Source organism: Ptiloglossa arizonensis, chromosome 11, assembly GCF_051014685.1.
Source record: "Ptiloglossa arizonensis isolate GNS036 chromosome 11, iyPtiAriz1_principal, whole genome shotgun sequence".
In the NCBI taxonomy this organism is placed as follows: domain Eukaryota; kingdom Metazoa; phylum Arthropoda; class Insecta; order Hymenoptera; family Colletidae; genus Ptiloglossa; species Ptiloglossa arizonensis.
The window spans coordinates 2,737,185-2,763,648 of record NC_135058.1 but is presented as its reverse complement, the minus strand read 5'-3'; the positions used below and the strand labels follow the sequence as shown (position 1 = coordinate 2,763,648).

At 42.1% G+C, this 26,464-nt stretch overlaps 2 protein-coding genes across 2 annotated transcripts in view; one reads left to right on the top strand and one right to left on the bottom strand.

Moving 5' to 3' along the window:
- The window catches only part of Hwt (SH2 domain-containing adapter heavyweight), a 291,059-nt gene that overhangs the window by 156,045 nt on the left and 108,550 nt on the right, over positions 1 to 26,464 (top strand). The gene's annotated exons all lie outside the window — the stretch shown is intronic.
- On the bottom strand, positions 22,569 to 26,057 carry LOC143152649 (uncharacterized). Its single transcript, XM_076323003.1, has 3 exons — positions 25,950 to 26,057; positions 23,981 to 24,203; positions 22,569 to 23,195 (listed from the first exon to the last, which is right to left on the bottom strand). The coding sequence occupies exons 1-3, from the start codon at positions 26,055 to 26,057 to the stop codon at positions 22,975 to 22,977; spliced, it is 552 nt and encodes a 183-aa protein (XP_076179118.1). The 3' UTR covers positions 22,569 to 22,974.

Below are 26,464 nucleotides of genomic sequence, written 5' to 3'. Positions count from 1 at the left end.
GTCCAAATTCTTTTCAAGGCGCCCACCTTAAAAAGAAAAGAAAATTTCTTCGACAAAGATACGCTGTCGCAGTTGTCGAATTTCGATGATCAATATCAACTGTACGTCGTTCACATTTTTCTACGTTATCTAAATTTTCTTTCGCGTGTTCCTTGAATTCTCGTTCCCATGCTCGATATTCAAAAGTGAAAAGTGTTGCGCGTTTAAAATCTCTTTGTTTTCGATATAAAAGTGCACGCTTTTACGACGATCCCCTTTCCGTTGTCATTCTTGTCTCCAAATGACACTAAATTGTTTCCTCGAGAATTTCATCGACTTAATTATTACCGTAACTAGAGTTCCAAAAAGGAGATGCAAATTTAGGCTGCTTTTATCTTCCTGGGGTTTTCTTGCGTATACGTCTCAGTCGAACGTTTTCGCGAGCGAAATAAGAAGTACGTTTTCGGTAGTCTCGACCAACAACGTCGGAACGAAGATTTTCATCGCAAAGACCGCGCAGATGTATTATATTTCGAGGCATAGTTTCTGGCCATTCGTGGAAAGTTGAACGGATTTTGACAGTTGACGAAGAGTTCACCAGCTTCGAAATCGAAGCAACCACCGAGATTCCGTTAAGACGAACGAGAGAACTCGGAGCAAAGTTCCGAACGCGGACGGTGGTGAATTGGGAATCTTGTAAATTAGATTCTCCGTATTGCATTCGGCGTTACGATACGAATTTTGTTCAACTTTTGATCACCGATGAACTCGCAAGCTTATCTTTTTCGATAAAAGGTGATTCTCGTTAAAATTTAATTTTTCCTCGAAACGTCTGCCGAGGGAATATTTTATTTTCCGTCTCGAGTTAATTTTTTCTCTCTTTTTTTTTCATGGAAGAAGTATCGGGAATTTTTCCCCCGGTTGTAGCCACCTGTTACGAAACAGCTTGCGTAATACTGCATTTAATAATTCATTTTTAATTATGCGGCATAGTCGATTACGTCCGACGATGGGTCACAGGCTGTAAATGACGGCCGTCGAAATGAAACGGTCGAGATCTTCGCGAGAAGAAAGTTTTAATTGCGTTAGGCGGCGGGCAACTTGTTACTTAGAAGTCGAGGTAATATTTGAATGCAATTACGGGCCCTTTGGAGCAGTCTCTCGCTTCGACATCGGATATTCAGGGCGAAGCCGAGATTCGTCTCTCCGAGGCTACGCGCCGCGGCGTGTCGGTGATAGTATACATTTTTATTGTTTCACGGGGAGTCGCGAGAAAGACGATCCTCGGATATTATTCGCTGGGAGCAAACATTGATATCGATGAGGAAAATTTACTTCGAACGTTTCTCTTTTTCCTGCGAGTGGATTCGATTCGAAAATTCCGCAAACGTATCGATTTCATTCTTCGCGATACATAAAATTTCAAACATTCTGTTGCGACGGTAACGACTTCGGATCGCGTTAAAGTAAATAAGTTATTCACCAAGTAACGTGTCTCGTTTGAAACCGAAACCGAAAGATTCTACTCGGCTTCAAATCCTGCGATATTGTAAAATAAATCGTTGTCGTATCGGTTCCATGAATCAAATTTTTACTCTTGGACAGGTGTAAAAACCCTCTTTACCGTTAGTCAAGGTACATTTTCACGTAGCAATAATTATCGATGCAATAGTTTTTCGACCATTTCGATACATTTGTGTATCGCGCGACATTCGTTACCTTTCGAATGCTTCGTAATAAATGAATTTTATCCGTTCGTATCGTTCTCGAAACGATGAAAATTTTGTTACAAATCGACATTTTTAAATTACATTACGCACGAAGGACCGTTGCATCGTTCACTACACTATCGTACAGTGTCACGAGGATTAACATCGTGACTGTATCGTCGCGTGAAAACGTACCTCGAGACTTTCACCGACATCCTCTCTACGCGCGTGCGCCGCGACATCCGGATGTCCGTTGGTTAACTGTCGAAGTAAATTCCTCGCCGAAGCGGTCGCGTAAACCGCAAGCGCCTTTCGTCCTCTGGGTTTTCCTTATTTTTTTTTCAATCGGTTCGGTCAGCCCCCGGTTCGGTCTACATACCAGAATTCGATAATAGAATTTGGCCGCCCTTTGCGGAACGCGCATAGGTTCGACCGGCAGATATGCAAATGATTGCCGTTTGGAGCGGGGTTCGAAGGGTGCACAGAGAGGGATGCCAGCGAGAGGGTGACGACCGACGGGAATCCGTGGTCGTGTGCGACCTCCTCTGCAGAGAGGGTTTAGGGGGGGCGGGGGGTCGTGGTCCTCCGCAGACACCTGAGAGCCACGACGAAGGGAACGTTTGCGTCCTGGCATGCTTTGCTCTGCCCTCGATGTTTGCCTCCATCGAGAAAAACGCTGAAGAAGCAGCCCAAGATTCAACCCAGCCTAACGTCACGGGAACACGTGTTGCGGGTGTTTCCATGAATACCAACAAGAGGACCCTTGAAATACCGTTAAGCGGGAAAAAAGTATACGGGAAAGAGTTCGCGGTTTCTACCTGTCCCTTTGTTGTTTTTCCTCGTTGCACGATCATCGTGACACGGTCCCGAATCGTTTGGCCGATCGTCATTACCGTAATTTACCGATCCTATCGATGGGAAAAGAGAAGCGCAAACATTGCTCCGTAAACGTTTACTCTCGTCCATTGATCGAACATTATCCGACGTCGAAACAACAACACGAATATTAATTCGTTCGACGAGCAGAATTTAGCAACGAAATCTGTGATTTATTATTAAATTCTCCCGACGAGGGGAGCGAATCGGGGAGGTGTGTTTCTTAATTTTTTATCATCCACGACGGTGTTTTTTGGGAATCTTCTCCCATGGCGATGAGAAGTTTTTATTGACAATCAGTATTATTTTATCGGATCGATACGATCGATTTCTTTCGCTGCAAGCCTCTCGTAGAACAAGATAGGGAAAGTATCTATCGTAATTCTTCGCGGTGAATTTTTAATAATTCTATATTTTACTCGCTCCATCTTTCGTAGTATTATATCTTATTATTTACAGCAGCTACGATTTGTCGATTATCGACAAATTCTTATGCAATTCGGTAATAATAAGTATTAACTTATCATTGCTACGCTATATATTATACATAGTATTAACTTATCATCAATATCGCGATTAAGTATTCGATTTATTTATACTGATAATTTCCAGAGAACGAGTACTGGACATTTTCTATCCTCAAATACAAAAGAGTCGTGCACCAATTGCTCCCGAATCACTGCACGGTAGATTTCGTCGATCTTTCGATTCGTCTCGATCGACCAACCGACGATCCATTTGTGAATCGTCCACCGGCGGTAAAACGTACCCGAATATCGTCTAGATTTTACATACGATAAATATCGACTTTGTAACAAAAATAATTGGTTACTCGATGCGTTAAACCGTCTCATGAATTATCCAACGACTGTTTCACCCCACCGGTTAACAATTACTTCGTCGAGATGTAATCAATAGACCCCCCTCTCCTCGCCACCGAGCGTACAAATTACAAACGTACATACGTACGTTCGTACACTGGTCGCGCGTAACGTACAATTTCAATTGGAAATTTTGAAATACCTCGCTACCAGCTGGCACTACCACCGTGTGCACAGGCACGCGTACACACCCAGCGAAAGTAAACACAGCCGATTTACAATTCTTCTCCTTTTCGCGTCGCGGAACCGGAATGTAAAGCGCACCACCGGCGCGTATCTTGCGTTTTTATCACGGTTACATTCGGAATTTACTTTATGCCGTCCCGAAAGCTCGAATAACGGAGGCTGGTCCCGTCGACACGGGCGCTGGATTCATTAGCGATCCTCCTCCTGTCCTCTGTACGGAAGAGGCGCACCCTCTCGTTACACGGTATCGTGGAACGCGGTTTAGTAGACCGGGGTGATTCCTGTGTTTGGTCAAACAGACAGCAATGACAGACTCCGGGGCTCGACTCGATAGCTCGTGCCGCAGCACGGTACACACCGAGGTTACCAAGTTATTTCATTAAGCTCCCCGGTAGCTCGGTAATAATTATTGTGCGGTGCGCTACGATCGTTTTGTGTTTTTCTTTTTTTTTTTTTCTTCTTTTCGCGAGATTTCGTGAAAACATTTTCTTCCGTTTCCGCGGGCACGACAGAGCGAAACAGACCGGGCGCCCAACGCTCGTTGGAGGAAACGTGAAAAAAAATCTTGCCGCATTGTATTTACTCGGTTGTCGCGTTTCGTTTCTCCTCGTTCGTCGCAGAATTCGCCAGAGAACCGGCTCGGAAGGTTCTCATTGGATTTTGAAAATCGCCCTACGAATCGGTAGCAGTGTTTATTTTCACGATTGGTTCGCTCGAAACCGTGAAACACGGTTGCCGTGGTATCGCGAACTCCGCGTATTTACGCACGCTCGTCGCGAACGATGCGCCAGGTTTCGTTTCATCGATGGACGTAGGAGTTTCGTATCCGAACCGTAATACTCGTGGCTTATCGCGAAGCGGACGAGTGAATTTTTGAAATTTCCATCGAAGCTCGAATAAATATATATTGGAACTTACGGTATATATTGGTTTCCGTCGGAAGATAGTAAAGGGTGCTTTGTAACGGAGAATTTACGATCGAGTCATCGTGTTCTGTGTGGAGGATCGAGTAGGTATTTGCGAGAGAGTGGCCAGTAATTAGAGATCGGACATCGATGAGGTATTCGAGGCTGTTTGTGTCCTGTTTTTAACGAAATATCGTACGCTTCTGCGATTGGTTCCAGGTTGTACGTACTCTGACCCAGTATCGCTCGATGAGAAACTAAAATTTGTGGACGATGATGGAAGAGAAAACATACTTTTCTGCACTCGTTACTTTTTTCTATCGAATATTGTACCTTGAGTAAAGTTTGAAAGTTTAATACGAATTTTGAATTGCAAAAGTAACTTTCATTCGTTATTTCCAGAAGAATACTACCGCGTTAATATATTTGTATCGAGGTCGCGGTTACGCGACATTCGTTGGAAATTTGAAAAAGATACACTCGAGTCGTTTCGTACATGAAATCTTCTCTCCTCGTTTAGTTTCTTTTCGTGTCATTCGTGTAGAGAAAACTACTGCTAATCGATAATAACGCGAACACGTCCGGGACAAATTGGATCTTTTAAAGTATCCGATACTTCGTCGATCGATAAAGTCATTTGGGTAGGTTATTTTCCAATTATTTTGACCCAGGTACATCCACTCGAGTATTTATTGCGATTGCGAAACGTGCTTCGATTATTAACGCGTCCGAAGATACAGTTTTTCCGTTCGGTAACGCGAAACGAGGAAACCCGACAGGGAATAATGTTTACACGCGAGAAATCGAAAGGAATTACCGTAGTCGAGACCCTCCGATATTTTCACCGTTTCTATTTCGTTCTACCCCCTGTGGATAACCACCCTTGTGCGAAAATCCACCTGAAGATCCGATACAGAAGATATTTGCACGCAATTTGAGGATATTTGCCGCGAGATCGTCCTCCCCGAATCGTATCTTACGGTCGACGGCCCGATCTGTTCCAGATCTCGGATGTTCGAGTAAATAAGTTTCCGTTTGCTTCGTTTTAACCACCATTTTCCCTCCACGTTTGTATTCGACTCGCGGTGCAGTGGAGAATCTGGGCCAATAGGTAACGAGAAACTCCCGAGCGGAGTTTGCAACTTTTTATTTTTCATAATGAAAATAGTGAAATTTACCCAGCGATCGCAACGATTGCGATCGAATACGATTTTCAATGGTAAATTCAAACGGATTCGTTTCCGTTGTTCAACGACCGTAATACAGAACGGCGGTTAAACCGTATAATTAATATACACCGGATGTGCATCGGATCGACGAGGTGAACCCGACCGGTGATTAATATTGTTTCACGCCGCGTGTGTTACTCTTTCCTGAATTAATAACGGTGTCTTGTATAAAAATATACGTGTATAATATTCAGAGCTTTCGAAGCACTCTGTACGAAGAAACATCGATGCAATAATATTTCGCTCGAAAAAGAAGTGCAAAACCATCTCTCAATGTTTCTTACGATTTCGTTGTAGTTTTATATTCGAAATTCGTGCAATATTGTTCTCTTCGGAACCGTTCAACTTTTACGAAAAATATTTCCCCGTTCGTAAACGCGATTAGAGTACCTCGGGCGAGAAAATTACTCCAAACATTCGATGCGATAATTATCCGTCAATGCGCGAGAACCCCGCGGAAATTTCACAAAGGTTGCTCGAATTAATACAATTAAAATAAACGAACGACACCGATCGAGTTAAAAGATTCGGCTAATTACGCGACTCGAGTGTGACGTAAATGAATATACTTTCCTCTCTCTCTGTCTCTCTCTCTCTGTTTCCCCCTCCCTCGCGTTGCTTTAGATCACGCGGCGAAAAACTCGTTTCGTTCGTGCTCATTGGGGAGAGGACATTTTGGCAAATTGGCTAAGCTCGAAAGTCGAAAACTCTTTTCCCTCCCCTTTGGTATTTCGTCGCGCAGGGTGGGCCCTTCGGTTGCCACGTGGTGTGCCGGTTACGGTCGTTCTCGTCTGCCGAGCCACGAAAGTCAAATCCAATCTCGGCCTTGGCGTAATTCGCTAAACCATTTAGACGAGGAGGTTGGCCAACTGCGTGTCCATTTCCATTCTCCTCGTTTTAGAAATTTTCGTCCCAGCTCGGTCCGTGAGTCGTCGCGAAGGGTAGCAGGGTGTTGCACACGGGGGTTGTTGGGTGGAAGTCGGCCCTCTCGGCGGTCCACCGCACGCAAGACGGGGAACAACGAGATCCCTTTGCTAATTCTACGGCCAATTATGTCCCAACGTCGCGTGGTTTTACTCTTGTCGGGATATGCTCTCGGGGATTTCGTCTCACCCCTTTAGGGTTGCGTCGGAGACGTCGTTTGGATTGTTCGCCCGGTTCTCCGGCTTCTTGGCGTTTCAGGCTTTTTTCCCTCCGTCGCTTCAATGGTTAGTCACCCCATCGTTCGTGCACCTCATAGGTCGTGACTTTTCGGCCCTCTCGCGTAAAACAGAAGTAATAGTAATAATAATAACAACGACGACGACGTAATACGGTTTTATTGCGCCGGAGTCGCGGTACGTATTCGTGAAACGAAATATCGAGTAAACAGAAATAACGTATAGCTAGAAAGGAACGTACCTTGGTGTACATTGTTAGTTGTTTCGCATTGTGGAACGAAATACCGAGTAAAGAAAAATAATGTACGGAACGAAAAATATCCGTTTACGGTAGAAGAGGGAGGTGTACCGACGAATGCTTGGTATTAATTCGAAATGTGGAGAATTGTGATTCGTATTTACCGTTGAGAAACGATATCGAAAATAGTAAAGTAGTGGAGTGGAAAGAAATTATTTTACATTTATTTTCCAATTTATCGTTTCGAACTTTACGCGTCGGTTTTTTCTTCTTTTTTTTTTTAACGAACCCCTGTGATTCGCGTTTCATAAAATGCGGAGATAACGTCGGTGCACCGAAGTCGTGAAATATTTACGTTCGCGTAAAGGTTTGTTCCATTTAATATCGTATCGAACGTGCCCGTGGATTTTGATTCGTACCGTACGAATTTATCTCACGAGGAGAATTATTTTTACACGATCGTTTCGATAACGAAAGATTATTTTATCTTTGAAGAATTATCGACCGTGGTGTTAAAAAAAAAACGAGGATTTAAGGAATGCGCGTGCTTCGAAACAATTACGTTGCGGCTGTGTGTTCGAACGTCGGTGCGAGGGTGCTTTAAGCGCGTGCTTTTAGAGCCAGCGTTCAAAGAGGAGGTAGTGAATTTATGGAGACCAATTAATCTGTTTGCAGGTACTTTATCGTCACTATATTGTATTCCATATACAGAGTGGTTCAAAGACGAGTCATTTTTAGCGGTTCGATAATTCTACTTGCAAATTGAATCGACATCGACAGTTCTAAACCATTTACAATGAACGCTTCGTTGGTTATTTACGTATACCATTTTGTGGATCACCCTTCTGAATAAAATATAACGTAGGAGCGGTAAAGTAACTGCAAACAGAATAATTGGTCCCCATAAATTTGTTACTTTCTCTTTGAACGTTGGCGTACACGTCACAGCCACCACTTAATTGTTTCCAGGCACGCACATTCCTGGAATCTTTATTTACCAAATACTCGAGTCACGTTTGGTATTCCAAAGTCTTTCGTATTCGCATTACCGACGCAATCGTGCCTCACGATTCGCTCGAATTGCGATTATTGCAAAGATTCGCGTAATACGAGTTACTCGTACCAGAGTTTCCACTCCTTGGAGCGGAAACGTACTCAAGATACGTATAAATATTGAAATTCTCTCTCGAGAGAGGTTAACACCAAATTTTCATTCGCAGAGCTCAACGTGGAAACGTTTCGCGTAAGTGGCCATTTTGAAAATTCTCGATTAAGAAGAGCAAACCGGGTATCTCGAGGCTAGACGAACTCGAACGATTATCGTCGTTCGTGAGGATTCTTTTTAACGTCATTAGCAAGACTTTCCTCCAGCTATTTCGTTTCCCTTAAATCCTTTAATCTTTACTCCGACTGTCCCGCTTACGTGCTTCTGTGATTTCATTTTCTACCCCCTCCCCCCTACCCCCTCCTGTGTCTGTATCAGCGTATACAGGGTGTGTCTGGTATCGGTTTGTCACGCGAGTTAAATGTTTCACCGAATACGATACTGCTCACGGTCTAATAATACGCGGTATTGCGAACACGAGGAACTCCTAAAGTTGAAATTCGATTTCTGGGTATCGATATGAAATTGTGTTTCCCGCGGCGGTAAGTGTAACGCGAGCGTGTTCCTTTTCGTTTAAATTTCACGAGTTCGATGCACGCGATCTAAGATCTTAAGCGTACGATATTTTCAGAATTATATTTTGAATTTCGCAAAAATCCACTCCGTATCGTTCTTGAAAATAACGAATCGAAGAAGATTTCTGACGATGGTTCACAAGGTTGAAAATATCTTAAACTTAGTTTTAGAAAATTGTTATAACCGGTAAGTCGTTAAAAATATCGATTAATTTAGTTGGTAATTTCATTCGTGATTTTTTGTAGGCATCCACTTGTACACGCGTAGCGTTTCATGTGACGTTATTTTAAAAAATGATTCTAACGCGTGCTCGAAGCTGTTCGAAGACTCTGCGGGGAAACGAAGGGAAGGATATTTATAACAATTCAATCCGTGCCAACTGATTTTTGATACACCCTGTACAGAAGTGTGTATCCACACAGACGGCGTCTGGCTTGTGGACGGTTCAAGGGTGGTTTAGGGGCTGAATGCACGAGGGGTTCGCCGTTCCGCGGATGCTCACAAACTGGCCGGAACTAAATACTGGAACAAAAGGCACGCCAGCGGCAGCGCGAATTAAAAATGTCTTCGAGCGATTGTAGTCCTCCCAGCACCCTAAATTATGACTCTCGATGAGTTCGATCCGAGAGCATCTTCCGATCGAACGTGGTCTATACTTTCATTATCGTATTCAATGTACAATTTGTCCAACATGGCAAACTTTCACAATGCGATTTCTTTGCTTCGAAATATGCGAGCGATAACCCTCAAATTATCGATCAAATATTGCATCCCCTACGAGAACAATGACATAACTGAACAATTTTCATTTATCGATAGAATATACGTAATTTTCATATTACCAACGTGAAAATTGCCACGAATTGTGTTTCAAAAATTTCCCGCTACCTAGCAAATGAAACGAAACATTTTGATTAAAAAATTTTCCCGCAAATCGTTCGCTAGATTCATAAATTGAACGAAAGCTACGAATTAAACAATTTTGGGGTAACCTTCTTACTTTTAGAAGGATAAACAAAGTGGTCTCGATTGACATTTCGGTTCGGTTCTTTAAAACACGATACGCGCTATCGAGGTATAGAAAAATTGTAATATTTTCTATTCTCTTTTCTGTAAAATTTCCATTTTTTCAGTTGTATCACTTTTCTCACGGACATGCACGTCGATTACATTTATCGAAATGGAAAGTATTTTTTGGATAACGTAACAATGGTAAATCCCAGTTCCTTTTATTGATTCTTCCATCGTCTAGCAGACACCGTTTCAACGGTCGAAGAAGGAACGAGAAATTTCATTACATTTTATGGTGTACATTCCTCTTGTCGTGTCCTGGAGTGCAAAAAGAGAAGAAGAAGAAAACAGGGGAGGCTGACTTTACACGACGCTACACGCACGAGCTCGGTTCTTCCGGCGCGGTTAAAATACTGGACACCGACATGAAATATTTTTGATGCTTGACTTTACTGCTTGCAGGATCGAATTAATGGGATTGCGAAAAATTCCAGAAAGCATCACGTTGATGGTTTTCGAGAAATTTTGGGCGACGTTGTCTCAACGCGAACTATTATATTCGTAACGAATTAAAATTCATCCGACGATGTTTTACGTATTCACAATCGTAACAATAATCCCCGTATTACGATATTTAAAACAACGAAAGGAACTGAACGAGTGCACGCGTAGAGATAAATGTCCCTCGAGAAATTAAGTCTTTATAGGTTAATTGCAACATTCGTGCACTTTTTTTTATACTAATTAAAAGCTCGTTTAACTCGCTCTCTCGAAATGGTAATACGAAGTAACTGATAAAAACTTAAATATTTCATACGGAATGTAATATGCTTACAAATAGGATGTCGGCAGTAGTTTCATAGTAATGGACGAAAGATAAGAATTTGTGTGGTATTAATCTTCGTTAATTTTCCATTACTCTTTTTTCTTTTCTTTTTTTTAAAACGACATAGTTGTTTTTCATCCCTTCGTAGGCATTCAGCTTTGTCCGATTATCGCGGACATTTTTATTAAATTCCGCCCTTCTGGCAGCTGGGGATGAGGTCACCGAGGGTCGAGTACGGTCGATCGACGTTACGGATAGAAGGTAAATAGACTTCCTGAAAAATCGAGCAGTTCAACTTGTCCAGTTGGCCAGGAGGAGAGTGTTCGAAAAGACGTGGCATCCGTTACAGTCACTCAACAGAAGGCACAAAGTGCTTTCAATTTGTATCCTGACGTCGTTTAGATTTACCCAGTGATCTCCCGAAGGTGAGTTCGTTTTCGTACCCCAGTTCGTGTTCAAATATTGTTCCTTCCGAAATAGCGATCGTTCCGGTAACGTTAGCATTTAATCTTTGTAATTCGTGTGCCGAATATTTGTTCCAACACTTAACAATGTTAAAAGATATCGAGGAAGGAAGATTGTGTTTAACCTGCTGGTAAAATAAACGTCTGTCGTGCAAACTAAAACTATCTTTGTGCGTTGAAAAGTCGTAAATCGAACTCCTTTTTCGTTTTTGAAAACGTAGCAGTTTCGATGTTCTAATTATTTTCTAAAAATTCTAATTTACAAGTATTTTTTCTCGGTTATTCTAATTGGCGCGTTACTATTTCCATTAAGAAGCAACACAGACTCTTGGAATCGAACGAGAAATTTCACGAATCGTTTGCCAGTATTGCTAACTCGTCATCTGGTCGAACTTGAACGAGACGCTCGAAGAGGACAATGAATACAATGGGACGAATAGACGGTCGTTCGAGTTGAAGAAGCATAAACAGTGGTAGCTTTTATGAATGCTCGAGACATTACTGTATAGGTAATGTTGTAGCTGAATGTGTTCGATCGCTTAGCGATGGAACGTGCTCTACCTCGAATGTTTCGTCCGTACCAACGTTGCGACATATGTCAGGTGCTCGAGCTCTAACCTTTAGTACCCACAACTACCGGAGAATGCGACCCGGAATAATAACTAGACCTCTCATCGCATTCGAATCATCGAGAACCGCCCCGGAGAACCCTAACTCTAGTCTCCAGCAGTTGCAAAGATGTTTACTTTTTGGTTATTCTTCCTGCTGAAGTTTAATACAATCTCACCGAGATACGATCCGGAAGCTTGACACCGAGTCTGAGTTCCACGCCACAGGCCTCGTGGATACCAATCTTTAACTTCTCCGATCCAGTGATCCAAAGATCACGAATTATAAAAGTATCTATCACTACTAGGGAGTTTTGCCTCGGAATAACTTCACCCCTCATCATATTCGAATCATGGAAGACGGGTATAGATCTTACCCAAACTCTAAACTTCAATCATCAACAATTTTCAAGGATGTTTACTCTTGGGTGGTTCTTTTTTTGGTGTAAATTAACGCAACTCCCCTAAGGCTCACAGGTATCGAAGTTTCAACGCCTACAACCCCATTGATTCGAAGATCATTGACTATAAAAGTAGGCCACTGTTCTCTAGTAGCTGCTAGAGTTCACCACAATCCACCGAAAATAAAACCGAGAGACATGCCTGAACCCTATTGATCCAGAGATCGTGTACCTATTCTCTAGTAGCCATCTCTATCAAGAAATTTTAACTCGAAATACCCACACCTCTCGTCTCTGGCAATTGCAAAGATTCTCAGGTCACTTCTGCTGCTAGAATTCACTACAATCCACCAAAAATACGACTCAGAGACATACTCGAACTCTATCGATCCAGAGATCGTGTACCTATTCTCTAGTAACCATCTCTATCAAGAAATTTGAACTCGAAGTACCCAGACCCCAGACCTCTCATCTCTGGTAATTGCAAAAATTCTCGGGTCACTTTTGCTGCTAGAATTCACTACAATCCATCAAATATACGACCCAGAGACATTGCTGTACAGCGGTTCGGGTAAATTTTTCCTCGAATTTGCCTAGATTCTACGTAGCTCTGTATCGCTTTCCAGTCAGGAACGCTAAACCGCGCAAAGCCCTCTTGCCTTTCACAATTTTACGTTTCAGCGAGTCGGTCCGCGAATCAATGTACTTTGTCCAGTTCGTTACGATCCCGTGGAACGAGATCTCAAGACGCTCGTTGAAAAGGAGCTTCTTACGTCTTTCGAGCTCGAGAGTTTCTCCCCCCGGGCCACGGGAACAAGCGAACTCGTGAGATGGGTTTTATTTCGCGGCTTAGCTCGAGTCGCCGCGAACATCGGGCGCAAGAGGCGGCTGCTTCGATCCAAGGGTGGCTTTATCCGAACGATAGGCCATTTCTCTCTTTTCCTTTAGCAGTACACACCAGCGATGTTAGTACGCGGACGAATTTGCACGAGGCTGGGCTCGCACGGTCACGAATGCTTGCGTGCCGCGACTGATAAGTTCGGCTTAAGCGAACGCTTTACTTAGGGCGCGTTTTTACTTACAGGTGCGACGAGCGGGCTGCGTGTACACACATCTAGAGGAGAGAGGCGTTGGAAGTTTTAAAATACGCGTCCGCTACATTAATCCGATAAGACCAAGTGCTTGGCCGATAGGACGATTGTTGGTTCGGTGAACTGTGCGTAAATATTGCACGGAATCGTTTTTATTCGATTTAGACGAGTTGGACTATCTTTGCCTCGGTATTTAACTGTACAGGATGAAGCAGACCGAGAAAGCAACGATCTCTTGTGTAGAAATAAATCGATGGATTAAATTTTGTCGCGTAACGCTTAGTTTTCGACAAAATCGTTCTCTCGGAATTTTTTCAACGGGAAAGTATCGAATTGTGTCTCTTTATGATTCACGTGATTTGAAAATAGAAACTTCGAGGACGGTCCACGAACAATTTTAGAGAAATGTATTTAAAAATGGCGGCGAAACATCCATCATCGTGAGGCCTTGTTTCGAACGACATGTTTTGACGCGACGGTTGTAACGCGTACAGGAACAAATTGTTATACGCGTAATAAATGATAGAGATTGTTACAGCCGCTCTTCTTTTTATTTATGAGCATTGGTAACATCGATGCTCTGTCTCCTATAATTTTCATCAATTTGCGCAAGGTCTGTAACGGTAAATGTATTATCGGTATTCCGGTAACTCTACACGTAGGACACAATTGGTATTTTTGTTTATTTCGAGGTGCGAAAGTGTAAAGCTTAATTATTGATGTCGTAATATACGATTCGAAATAGTTCCGCATGAATTTCCAACGCGTACTACGAAATGTAATACGATTTGTCAAGGTTAATGCGCGTAAAAGAAAAAGTAGGGGATATTTATTTAGGGTAAGTTTCCAAAGGTGGTCGGTACTTTAGTATACGCACATTTGACAGTCCCCCAAGCGCCATTTTTCTCTCCTTCTGTATTCCATGTTCGGTTTTATCTTACTTTTTCCATCTTCTCCTTTTCCTTCTATTTTGTATCGTTCTCCTCCTATATTACGTTCCCGTTTTTTCGCCCGTTTCTCGTATTCGCTCGTTCTTTTTACTTTTACCCTGGATTTAACCTGAACTCTCTTTCTCTCTCCGTCACCACCAGTTGTTACTCCAACATCGGGCAACAACACCTCCAGCGTTCTTTATTTCCATTAGGGTGCTACGAGCCATTTGTTATGATCCTACAGATTCTGGAGAGGAGTGGTATACCTACCGCGAATAATCCCTCACTCGCTTAAATTATTCCTTCGATGGCTTTTAACATGAACGAAGATTTGCTGGTTTTAAGCTCGCATCTGTTATTATTCTCTCCGCGTATTTACGTCGGAAAATGTGCGTACTTCTTTTCAATTTCGTTGTACGTTTAACATCGGAGTAACAATATCCTCGCTGTTTTCCTTTGTACGTAAACAATACTTCGAAGTTGAATACAAAGAGAATGACATTTGGTCGATATGTATTTTTGCTGAAAAAATGTTTTCACTTTTTCGACGTGCAGTAGAGTACTATTCGATTACAAGTGAAACTTTACCGTTTCCATCTCATTAGTTACGAGACACTCGTTCGAATTTCGAGCCTGTCCGGTAGAAAGGAAGATGTCTCTCGCCGACGCGAGCATCGAGACTCTGACAGTCAAATTAAAATCAACCGATTCCCCTGACGAACCAAAATTGGTCCCTGACAGAACCTAATACAGTTTCGAGGTATCGACGTATCATCTACGGGCTCTCCGGTCGATGGATTTTTATTGTTTTCTTTCCGTGTTGGTTCGTTCGCTTGTCAGCTACCCAGTCGGGGAAAAATGTGGGAGCGAAATTTTAATTAGAAAACTGTCACTAGGGAAAACGAATAGGTTTTGGATCCATAGTACAGGGAACAACACCGATAATACAAGACGCTCGTTGTTTTGTCTTTCGCGCTGTACGATTTAACACGATTCTTCTTCCAACTTTTCGACTTCGATTCCGTGTTACGTCTGCGTTGAACCGCTACATTTTTCATCTTCTCTACTCGTAACTGTCAATTTTACGGGTGTATCTATTGTATCGATAAAACAAGTATAACGGTACATCCAACTAGAATACAATAGAAACAATCTCCTCCCGCTACACCTGTACTACCTTTTCGCATTTCTTACATATGGACATCGGTTTATTTTTCCGACTAATTAGGTGAATTATTACAACTTATACTTGGAATAGCAATAAAATACTAGGTTGTTCGATAAAACTTATCGAACGGTATAGTACCGAATAACAAAACTTATCGAACAACCTATTTTATGAATATACGTCGCTTACCCCATTTCGCCATCTTCCTTCGCTCTTTAGATGGAATTCGGTTTATTCTTCTCGCTGCGTTGTACATTCACGTAAGCACGAATTCTCAGGAAAATGACACGCGTCATTTTCGCGTGTGAATTTTCATTCGTATCCACGTAATTAATCAACTCGTGATTCATCGTCGGCTACGTACAATTCCGTGGAAGCTTCTTGCAAAATGTACAGATACAGTCAACTTCGAGCCTTTTCTAAGGTCCATGATCTCAGACTATCGGGCTTAGGACCTTGAGACAATGGACGGGCGCTCGTCTTTTATTGAATTCTTTCCTTTTACCAGCCGGTAGTTCGAGCAGCACTCTGGCTGTATATGTAAATGTAGCTTAGGGGACGTAATCCCACGGGAAACGCGGGCGAGGGAAGCGACGGAGAACTGCAGTAAGCGATATTCCGTCATTGGTGGGCGCACCCTTATCTCCGCTGTACACGCTCCTATATCACCCTTCGATCGCGAAAATAGAATCCTAAAATCACGAAATTAATGACGTCGGTACACTTACCGCGGTACCACTCGGAAGACTTACGAGAAAAATCCTGCTAAATTGGCGCCGTTATCCTCTCGGGCTTCCCGCGAAGTTATCACCGAAAGAGCGGAGTAATTAGTCGTAAAACTTTATTTCGGGACACGACTAAAATCGCCAAGATCGCTTCGTAAATATTGATTCTAACGGAAATGGCTCCCTATGAATATTTTACGCTTCGAGCCGACCAGATAGTGACGAACTACATCAATTTTGGGTCGCCCGTAGGTTCCGAGCTTTTAAAGCTACCACCAATTTTTAACCCGTGAAATATTTGATTTCCGCAACCGGGAGAGTTTCAGACGATACCGGACGAAATTGAATCACAGCACGCGACGAGAGCTTCGAACGTGTTTTGCGTATTTGTCATTTTCGTGCAATTAGATTCGTTGAAATTGTAAGTATCTTTTGGAATTATTTTTGAAATTTTGTTGAAAACCGGGTGTCTCTGTCATTGTACACTTTTCGGTAGCTGGTTGATGTACGTTCTTAAGTCTCGTGGGTTTCTTTTTTGGGAAACACATTTTTTAAACTATTCGTAACGATTGCATTTTAGTTTTCTACCTCTCGTCGTTACTTATACCATGCAAAAAAAAAAAAAAAAAAGAAATCGGTTAAGCTTCGATTCGTTCGTTGTTCGACTTTGTTCGGAGATCGTATTGATTTCAATGTTTTCTAGAACTTTCACGACCGTTAACGCGAATTTAAATTTTACATTTTCCAATTTTAATTTCAATTTTAACACTTCCGTAGTTAGAACAGTGGAAATCTTCAATAACCGAAGAAATACACAAAGTAAATATTGTCCTTTGATGCACAAAGCTCGTCGCGTTATACGCCACTGTTCTCTTAAACGAGATTTTCGAGAATCGATGCGACCCTTTGCCAGAAATAAAAGAAGGAACGCCAATTCGGTGCTAATCCGCGAAAGCCTTCTAAGATTCGAACACCGGTGATTCACGGAGCCCTTCGACGGGTCAGTAAATACGGTATATACGGCACATTATATATTACACGAGGGGTATGTACACGCTGCATAAATCTGCTATATTCGAGTGGCTCCTTTCTTTGACAAGATTATCGGCGCGCGCCAAAGAAGGGGCGCGCCATCGGAAAAAAAAAAGAGTTCACGTGGCCTGGCACAAATGCCCGAGAACATTCGGAGCTCTCTTGCGAATTAATCTAACCTCCACCCACCGACTCCGTCGATTTTTTGCGCTTTGATCCAGTTACTTACATTTTCCTGGTAGTTGGAGCGAGTCGAATATTGTCAAAGAAAGTAATTGAAATTAAGCCGAAAGAACAAAGGTGTCTCTCTTGTACGTACAATTTTCGTGTCGGGAAATATTGTGCAAGAAGTCTGTGTAACACTTGACATTAAATTATCGAACATTGCGCCGTTCTTCCGAAGAAAATTTCATTCACCGTATACCCAGTCCACAAGTATTTACGGTACGTTGAGGCGTTCTACCTTTAACATTTGAGAAACTATTTATAATTATACCTCTGTAGAATATTCCACCCATATGTTTCGTAGATTATAGATTTCGTGCAATTCGTAGCAGCCCTCGATTGCCCGTGTATCTTGTTCGTCGATGTGAAATTTCATCGTAGCGTACGGAAACGAAAGAACGCATTTTTTAAAGATACGTACAGTACAGATACGAACGGCAACCGTTACGTTTCATAGAAATGGAAACGATAGAGCGTCACGAGCAACTAAACGTGAAAGTAGTACTAATTTTAGTTCAGCAGCCGGCTTTTCAAACTTCTCCCCGTAATTGAAATTGCGTTAGTAATTAATCTTGGCGAAATGAATTAGCGGTGCTGGATTCATTAAAATATAGTGGAGCGGACAGATTCTTTGAAGTACAGAGGAAACTTTTCGCATTGTTTGCAACCCTTGAGCGCACAGCAGCGGTACGCTCAAGTGGAAAATGTTTTTGGCGCGTTTCGACCTGACCTCGACACGTTTAGCCATCTTTTGCTTTTTGTCTCGGTGATAAGTGTGTAAGTGAACACGTAAAACACGGTGAAACTGGCGTGTAGTGTCGTCGTCTTTCACCGAATCGTAGCGGATGTTTTAACGTGTGTTTTACCCGCTTTGATATCCGGCTATTCTGTTACGTTTGTATTCGTTGCGATCCCGACGTTACGGTAATTCCAACGCAAAGAAGTAGCAAAGGTACAAGGTAATTAGTACCGAGCACTTTTCGTCTGAGAATAAAATTGCCGCATACCCGTTGAAAGATAAACAAAACCGCTAGCAATTTATCACTTATCAGGAGCAGCGAACCTACGATGTTCACAGAGAATTGTCTTCGATCGATGGTTTAACGACTACTCGCGTTAAAATCGACAAAGAAATAAATCATAACGAACGAAGAAGTATCGCGACGCGAGTCTTAACCTTCCAATGGTAGTTACTCGGAAGAATTATATTCGCCATGGATCGGTAGAGGATTCGAGGGTGCACCGTAAAATGAAATAGTACGTATTTAACGTAAATGCTGCCGCTACGACGCGAGATTACTAGTGAAATATCTACTCGGTGGATCTAATAAAGTCCCTCTTCGGTTTCTACTTGCAGTCGGTGGCTTCCGATAAATTCGAAGCTGGAAGATTCTCGCGATTCGATACGCGCGTATAATTGCAGTTGCTCGATCTTACAATTTCATCTTTGTTCACAGACGCGCTTAACGTGTAAGGATAATACGAAAACGCGCGTATAAAACTTCCCGGTACGAGGCAATTCCGGCTTACGTAACGTTGCATTATTGTGCCTCGTTCCGCTTAATTAAACGAGATACTCCGGCAATATGTACGACGAGTCGAGCGGCAATGGCGCCTCTTAAAAACCCTGATCGCCGGCACCTGTGCGCTCCTTTGTGAACGTGACAATCCTGGAGCCCTCGAGTGATGTTCATGGGACATCATGATCCGTGGGGGTCGGTTTAATGGGTGTCCCGGTGGAACGGTCACGTGGCCTCTATATACATATATCTCTATATAAGTGCGGTTACCTACACCGTATGGGGTGACGTGCCATTAATAGCATAGTGAATGGTCCAATGACGTCACAATGCTTCCATAGGCAGCCTTTAGAATCGACTTAATTATAAAGTGTTATTTTGCCGGGGCAAAAATATCCTTCGAACAATGGGACAGGAAACCCTTTTTATCCAGACAAGACACTCTTTACCCGATAGGTTCTATCCCTATGAATATTGCTTCTACAGGGAGACTTTTATAACGCGATCCATATCGTTATCTCTGAATCTCCTCGAGGATGCGTGCAAACGATTATTCCTCGAACGGGGAGATCGAGGAGATCTCTAAATCAATTTTATTATTATTATTCTTTTTTCCAACAAATATTATCTTTCCGACTAATAGCTACTTTTAATATGGGCCACGCGCGACGATTTTTCCCACGATAATTTGTACAACTAGGGTCGATACGATTATTCGAACGATAATTGCGAAGGGTGCGGGATTGCTGTACTTTTGTACAAATCGAAAATGTTGGACGACAGTACAACCTGTCGTGCGATTGTTTCGACGCATGGCTCATTTTATAAGAAATTTGTATACCTATTGCTCGTTGGAGACTGTTTCTATTATATAATCTTTACCATTGGATAATTTAAGTTGGAAACACGTTACGATATTACGGAAGACTATTTCTATAACCTTTGCCATAGGATAATTCAAAACCGCAAAAAATTATCTGCAAGTTCAAAGTCGAATTGTTGGACACCTGTTGCGAAAAATGGCGATAATAGATATGCCCTTGAAATCGCACCATCGTACGTTCACGATCTTATACAATCTATTCGAATGTATCGTTGAGCTCGTTTTAAAAGTCACTGTCGTCCTATACGACGTACAATATTCCACTTATAGGAAAACGAAGCCGACCTTGAAATCTTCTTCGCGTCTCTGCCTACAAAGTGGTCATCTCCACTGTACAGTCTCTCGGTCATAACCACATACCTTTCACACGAATCGATTTCCTATACCTCCAGCAACTTCAAAGATAGTCGCGGCAGTCTTTCCACGAGAAACTCTCTGTACGTCCAATATTCCTCTAATGATGTAACGAGAAGTTTCGATACGTTCACGCGGTGTAGTTTTCCCAGAATCTCGTTTACGAAAATCGATTTCGTTGTTCGAAAAAATCAACGTTTGTGTCCTGCGAATGCTCAACACCGAGCACGATCTCGAATTTGTATCGTTTCGCTTGAGAACGTTGGTAAAGTTGTAGTTTCCAACGAAGATGAAATATCGAAGACTTGTTTCGACACTGACTTCAATTAATATCGTCGGTGCATACTCGAATTCGAAAATTACGTTCCGGCCCTTCGAAAGTCCCTTGAGCCCTTGTTGAATCTTGGCCACGAGCTACGAAGGAGAAAAGAAACACACCGAAGCGAAGACTCGTGGAGAATGTTCCAAGGAAGAATCAAAACCTATTCACGTTCCAAATTCGTGTATACATTGCCGATATTAAGTAAAGTCTGTACTAGAAGTGGTCTGAAATATTAAGGTTAGGTTAATAACATCTTTCAGCTGTACTTCGTCTTTGTATCGAACGTGTACTTAATTTCACGTCCTCCGCTCAATGTTGTATTACTTTTTTGTCTACATTCTAATATATATGAACTTGATACAATAAAAACATATTATTATTATTATTATTAGATTTTAACAGAAACTATAACATCGTCAACGTTCTCAGGCTCGTATAACATTACCAACATTCTTATAAATATCGAAATTCTCGTAAATAAGAATTACGAGAAAATGAAAGGAATAATTATCGTTAGAGGAATATTGTATTTACAGACATATATATTCAATATTAATTAAGTTCGTCGTGACTCGGATCGAATGAACAGATCGATGTCTCTTTGAAGATGCTCGTCGAACAAGTGCGTCGCATTCGCAATCATTTTATAAAGCCAAACGGGATCCCATACGGGGGGTGGAAAAAGCGACATAAAACACCAGAAAAGGAGCCAAGGGGAGAAAGAGCGCGCGGTAGGTGTCCCCGTGGGATGGTCACGTGGCCTATATACCATGGGAAGCCGTAGGGGTTCACCGTGCACGGCAATGGGCACCACATGACGGTGTCCCATAAATAGTCGGTCGGACGCCGGAATTTCCATTATATCGCGTTCCCGTACGTAGTCTCCATAAACAATATCATCGAACTCCGCGCCGAAATGGCGTTCCCCATTAGGTGTTTGCGTACAATATTTATTACGGACACGGTCATTGTGATACGTGGGATTTATGGGGGCTTTGTGCTGGAAATCTGCAGGTCGCTCTTCGAAGTAGGAGGGAACGAACGAAAGTGTGGAGGGGGGCGTGGTTTCGAGCAGGATGGAAAGGGTTGAAAGTTGGAAAATAGTTGAACAATTTAAGTTGTCCGGGACCGATCTGACTTTAACATTGTAGAACACTCGATCTTCGAGTTCGTTCGCACATTCCAACGAAGGTGTACTCGATATTTCACGTCTAGTTCCGGCATCGATACTCGCTCCTGCAACGGCGTGCAGTTGCAGCGATTGTAGTTGCAATTGCGTTCAATTAACGGCTCGAGCCGTGTGCGCGTAATTGAGTAACATATTTCCAACTCGGGGCGGAAAATTGTGCGAAACGCATCGTTTACACGAAATACGCAACGGTCGGACAATTTTTCAACGTACACGGTGATAGATATCTGGAACATTTGAATTACTATGGCGAAAGAAAAAGTAGTTTCGTCAATTTCATCCCCTTACGGAACGCAACGCGTGGTATTATTTTCCTCGAGTAATTATTTGCAAAACGTTGTTCGTAGATTCTACCGAGATCTATTGCCGAGGTTCACAGTTTTATCATAGGGTTAATAAATATTATGTGCAGATGATTGCTGTAGATCCTCAAGTTTGTTAGACGACGTTTAGAAAATTTTAATCGAAACGAAGGTAGAATTCTATTTAGGAAGAAGAAACCAATGGCAGGAAAATTTTGAAAACTCTGATTTTGAAAATTATTTTATTTCGATCGATATATTTCACGTGTCCTGTTATAAAAAAATATCTCTTTCTAAGTCTGTTTTAGTTGAAATTTAATTTTTGGATCGATGCGGTACAGTTGTATAGAATTCAAATATATTGTGCGAAACGTATTGTTTGTTCGTCGAAACAAATCGTTTGCAACAATTTCATCGGCGGTTCACAGTTACGAGCGAAATTTCACGGGCAGCAGAACGGCGAAGTGTTTCAAGATACCATTCCGACCGCAGGTGTTGATGCTTCTGGCTCAGTTGGTTGTTACTCGAATATTTCATGAGCTCAACGAGTAAGTAGCGCGTCACCCTCCTTGAATGATTCATTCTATAAGGGTGGTTTTTATAGATACGCCGCGCAATTGTGGTTTCAAAATTATTACGCAGATACTATATTTTCAATTACATTCTTAGAACATTTTGCATCTATGAGCTCGATTGTATTACGAGCCTTGCACGCGTAGGAAATTGGATATTCTACCCTAATCCTACTTTATATTTCCATGCATAAGTTAGGACTCGTTTCGACTCCCTCTAACAATTCTACATTTATATAATTCGTTTTAGCATTGTTCCATTCCAGTTGAAATATTTATTGTACATTCGTGTAATTTTTCATGAAAAGTATCTCTGGTAAAAATTGACGCAAAGTTAACCATAGCTCGAAAAGTTTCGTACAAACGTACTAGGCGCGAATCGATTATAACGCAATCGGGGTAACGACATTACTCGTTGTTGTTGTCTAGGTAAATTGGATAGAAGTCAATTACAGGGTCACGTCTTGTCACAAGGCGCAGTCTTGCACGGAAGTTTACGGTTTGTTTAACAGTTCTCGTGATCCACCATCCGAATTTCCCCTTGATTAATGTATGCTCCCAGTTTGGGCTTAAGCTCCTTCAAGATCGGTAAGGGCAGACTTCTCTCCCGGGACCAAATCATAGAGAACTTGTAACCATGGTGGTGAAGCTGCGTACCCTCTGAACAAACTACCATAGCGAGCACACTTCTGTAGTTCGCGAAGACTACGATGTGGTTGAGCGGTCCTGGGGATATAAAATTCCAGAGTTAGTAAACTTCGTGCCTCCTCGATTGTTGGCCCGTCGACGAATCGAGATTCCCCCTTTTTTATACGGATAACCGAGAACATTCGTCTTCTTGTATAGAAAGATATCGAATACAAGTGAAAATATTGGTTTTATAGATTCCGGAGTCAAGGTTCGCAAACGTCCGGTTTATACAGGGACCAGTCGATAACAATAATTGGCCTCCGAAATAACTTATTGTTTATCGATTTTAGAAGAAACTGTTTTATACGAAGAATGCATTCAATGGAGCTCGTCGAACAAAAGCACTTCGCTCCTTTTGTGTCTCTCATTTTTCGAGATGTAAAGATGACATTGAATATCGTTAACGACACTGTGTAGTTTTCTTTGGTACTCTAACAAAGTGCAAAAATGTGCATTATTTCTTTTAATTTCTACGAGCTCGTAGAACGATTACAATTTTGTGTACCAGTGATCGATGTTCATTGCACGTCGTGACAAAGTCACTTTACGATTACTTTGTCGCAGGTCATTGAACTAGACTTTTTGGAACGTAACTTAAACAAAACAATACACGATGACGGTTAACGCACTCGAGGTCACTTTTATATTTCTAAACACATCGAACGTGGAAACGCGAGTTACTTCTGTTCGAATATAACACCGTTTCACATCCATGAACCAGTGTTTCTTAAAATCGATAAATTGGAAGATTACTTCGATCGAACTCGTCGAGTATCCGTAGCAATTTTTTTTTTCTCAGATAACAATTTTTGTACGCTTGCCTAGTTTTCGTTTCGATCCCTGCAACTGCCAAGTCCCGACGGCCTTGTTTCCATCCATCTTCCCGTCCACGTGAAAAGTGATCGGTATATCGTTTTTGTGACTGAGAGCCGTGTACTTTATCGCGAATTTGTCCACGGATATCCTCCTCGCCAGGAATCGACCGCATCTGCTCAGACTTTGGTTTATCGGGGTACCAGCTGCGAAAAACCATTCCCCTGAAAACTGAAGTTGAACTTTTTACAGTACGAAGTTCTGTTTCAGTTTATAGCGATCTCGTGTCACTGCGACGCGTTTGTATTTCACCGAGGTACAGCTACTCTCGTACGCGACGTATGAATTCGAATTAGGATCGTGCGTAAGCACGCAAGTTTGAAAATTAATGTATACGATTGGCGCGTAGCAATCCAATATTGACAACCTTCGGCGCGAGCGTGCAAACGATGCGTTTCGACTAGCACCTATGAATTTACGCGCGTCGACGTAGCTGCACCGGGCTCGTAGATATCGCGTAACGCATAACATTACGTTACCCGTTTCCATTTGGCACGATCCAAATCAACGAGTCTTCCGAGTGATCATGGGAATGGAATACTGTTTCTGTTTGTAAACCTCGAGCGTCAAAGTAATTAGAGGATCGCGTATTTTGACGAGGTAAATAATACTCGGCCGTGTTATCGTACAGAGTTCGAAGAATGTTTCCGAGCGATCGTTATGCGAGACGAATACGTGTTTTCGTTTGTACATTGAGTTTTCACGATGGTGAACGTCACCATTGGTAACTTTCTTACCGTTAGTTCGCGCGATACGAAATTTTAACCAATAACGAAGTAACATTTTTCAAAAATTCTGATCGTTTATCTTAATTTCATCCAAGGGTTTCAGAGATACGGTAAATTAGAGATACAGTAAACTTATCGGATTAAATGTGCGGTACTTTTTTTTTGTATTTATAAAATTTGGTAGTTGATTTATTAGGAACATAAACATCAAGGTCTTTAGAAACGAGCAATAGAATTTTTGGTGTGGAAAATTAGGTTTCTCGTGTCTTTGAATTTTTTTTACAGACTTTTTACCGCGAACGTTACAATTTTCACACACCTTTTTAATTGAATTGTACGCAGAGGGGGATAAACAATCGCAGGGAAGGAATCACTCGCTACCGTTGAATTGCTTTTCTCGAACATTATCGACATTCTCCTTAAAGGAACGATAGATCGATCTCATCTTTCCTCGAGCGAAACACTTATCCGTAAAACTTTGTAGATAGACTTTGTAGATAGTACGTCGGTAAAGACGTCATTAAACTTTATCGCTGGTTCGACAAGCTTGCCCCAAGGAAGATTCTTTGAATATTTCGTGCGATAAATTTGTACCTTGTTAAAAGAAACATACCTTAAATTTTGAGTAATTTTTGATAGCGAAAAACATCAAACGGAACGTAGATCGATATCGTACACTTCTGGTTTGAAACGTAACACAAAAAATATGCTATTTAATATTTAACAACGTTGGATCTGCACTCGTACCTTTCGGTGTATATCGCACCTTTCTGATTTAAAACGTGACGTAAAAAATATGCTACGTAATATTTAACAATGTTAGATTTGTACTCTGTTGGCCAAAAGTTAATCATTTTCCAAATTTTTGCTACTCGAGAACACGAAACTGTACAGCGATATCACATCGCCGAATAAATTTCGTCGTTCGATAAGAAATGTCACTATTAGGTTCGTCGTTGTATTTTTCTAAAGATGGTACTACCGTTCGATGAACACGTGCGAAGTTTCACGTAGATCTGTCGACTCGTTCATACATTTACAAGTTGTATTCAAAGTCGAAGCGTCATGGTATATTCTTTGCAACGGAAAAAACGATAAAACTTATCGAACAACCCGGTATAACCTTTCACGTGAAAAGTAATTAGTTACTGTCAAAATGAATATCGAATTAGCAAGAACGATGCGTTACCTTATCCAAGTCCAGCGGCTGGCCAATATCCGGAGCGCAGGCTCTGCAGCAGAATATCAAACACGATGTGCAAATCAGCGTCGGAAGTATCTCGCACACGCGCAACATTTTCCGTTTCGCTCGTAACGATTCGCGTAGCCCGATTCGACGCTCCGTGACGATGCGATCCGTTGTTGCGGACTGTTCGGAATATTGAAACCGTAAACGCACGGATTCTGACGGGATTCCAGTTCGTTATCTACGACGCATTACTCATGGGGGTTTATCGAGTCGACGTAGTCCCGGCGATTGTGGCGCGAGCGTGCATCGACAGTCCGTAAACGTGCACTCGTGCTTAAATACCCGTACTCGTCCTGTTTACCGACTCGTATTTATGCCCGTGATTGCGCGCGGATCTATAAACCGCATTTGTCTCCATTCGCTCGCGGGATTCTTGAGAATTGCGACGCGAAATCGAGCTGTTCGTATCGACGTAGCTCGCGCTGAAAATTGGGGACAGGGGAGTTCTGAACGAC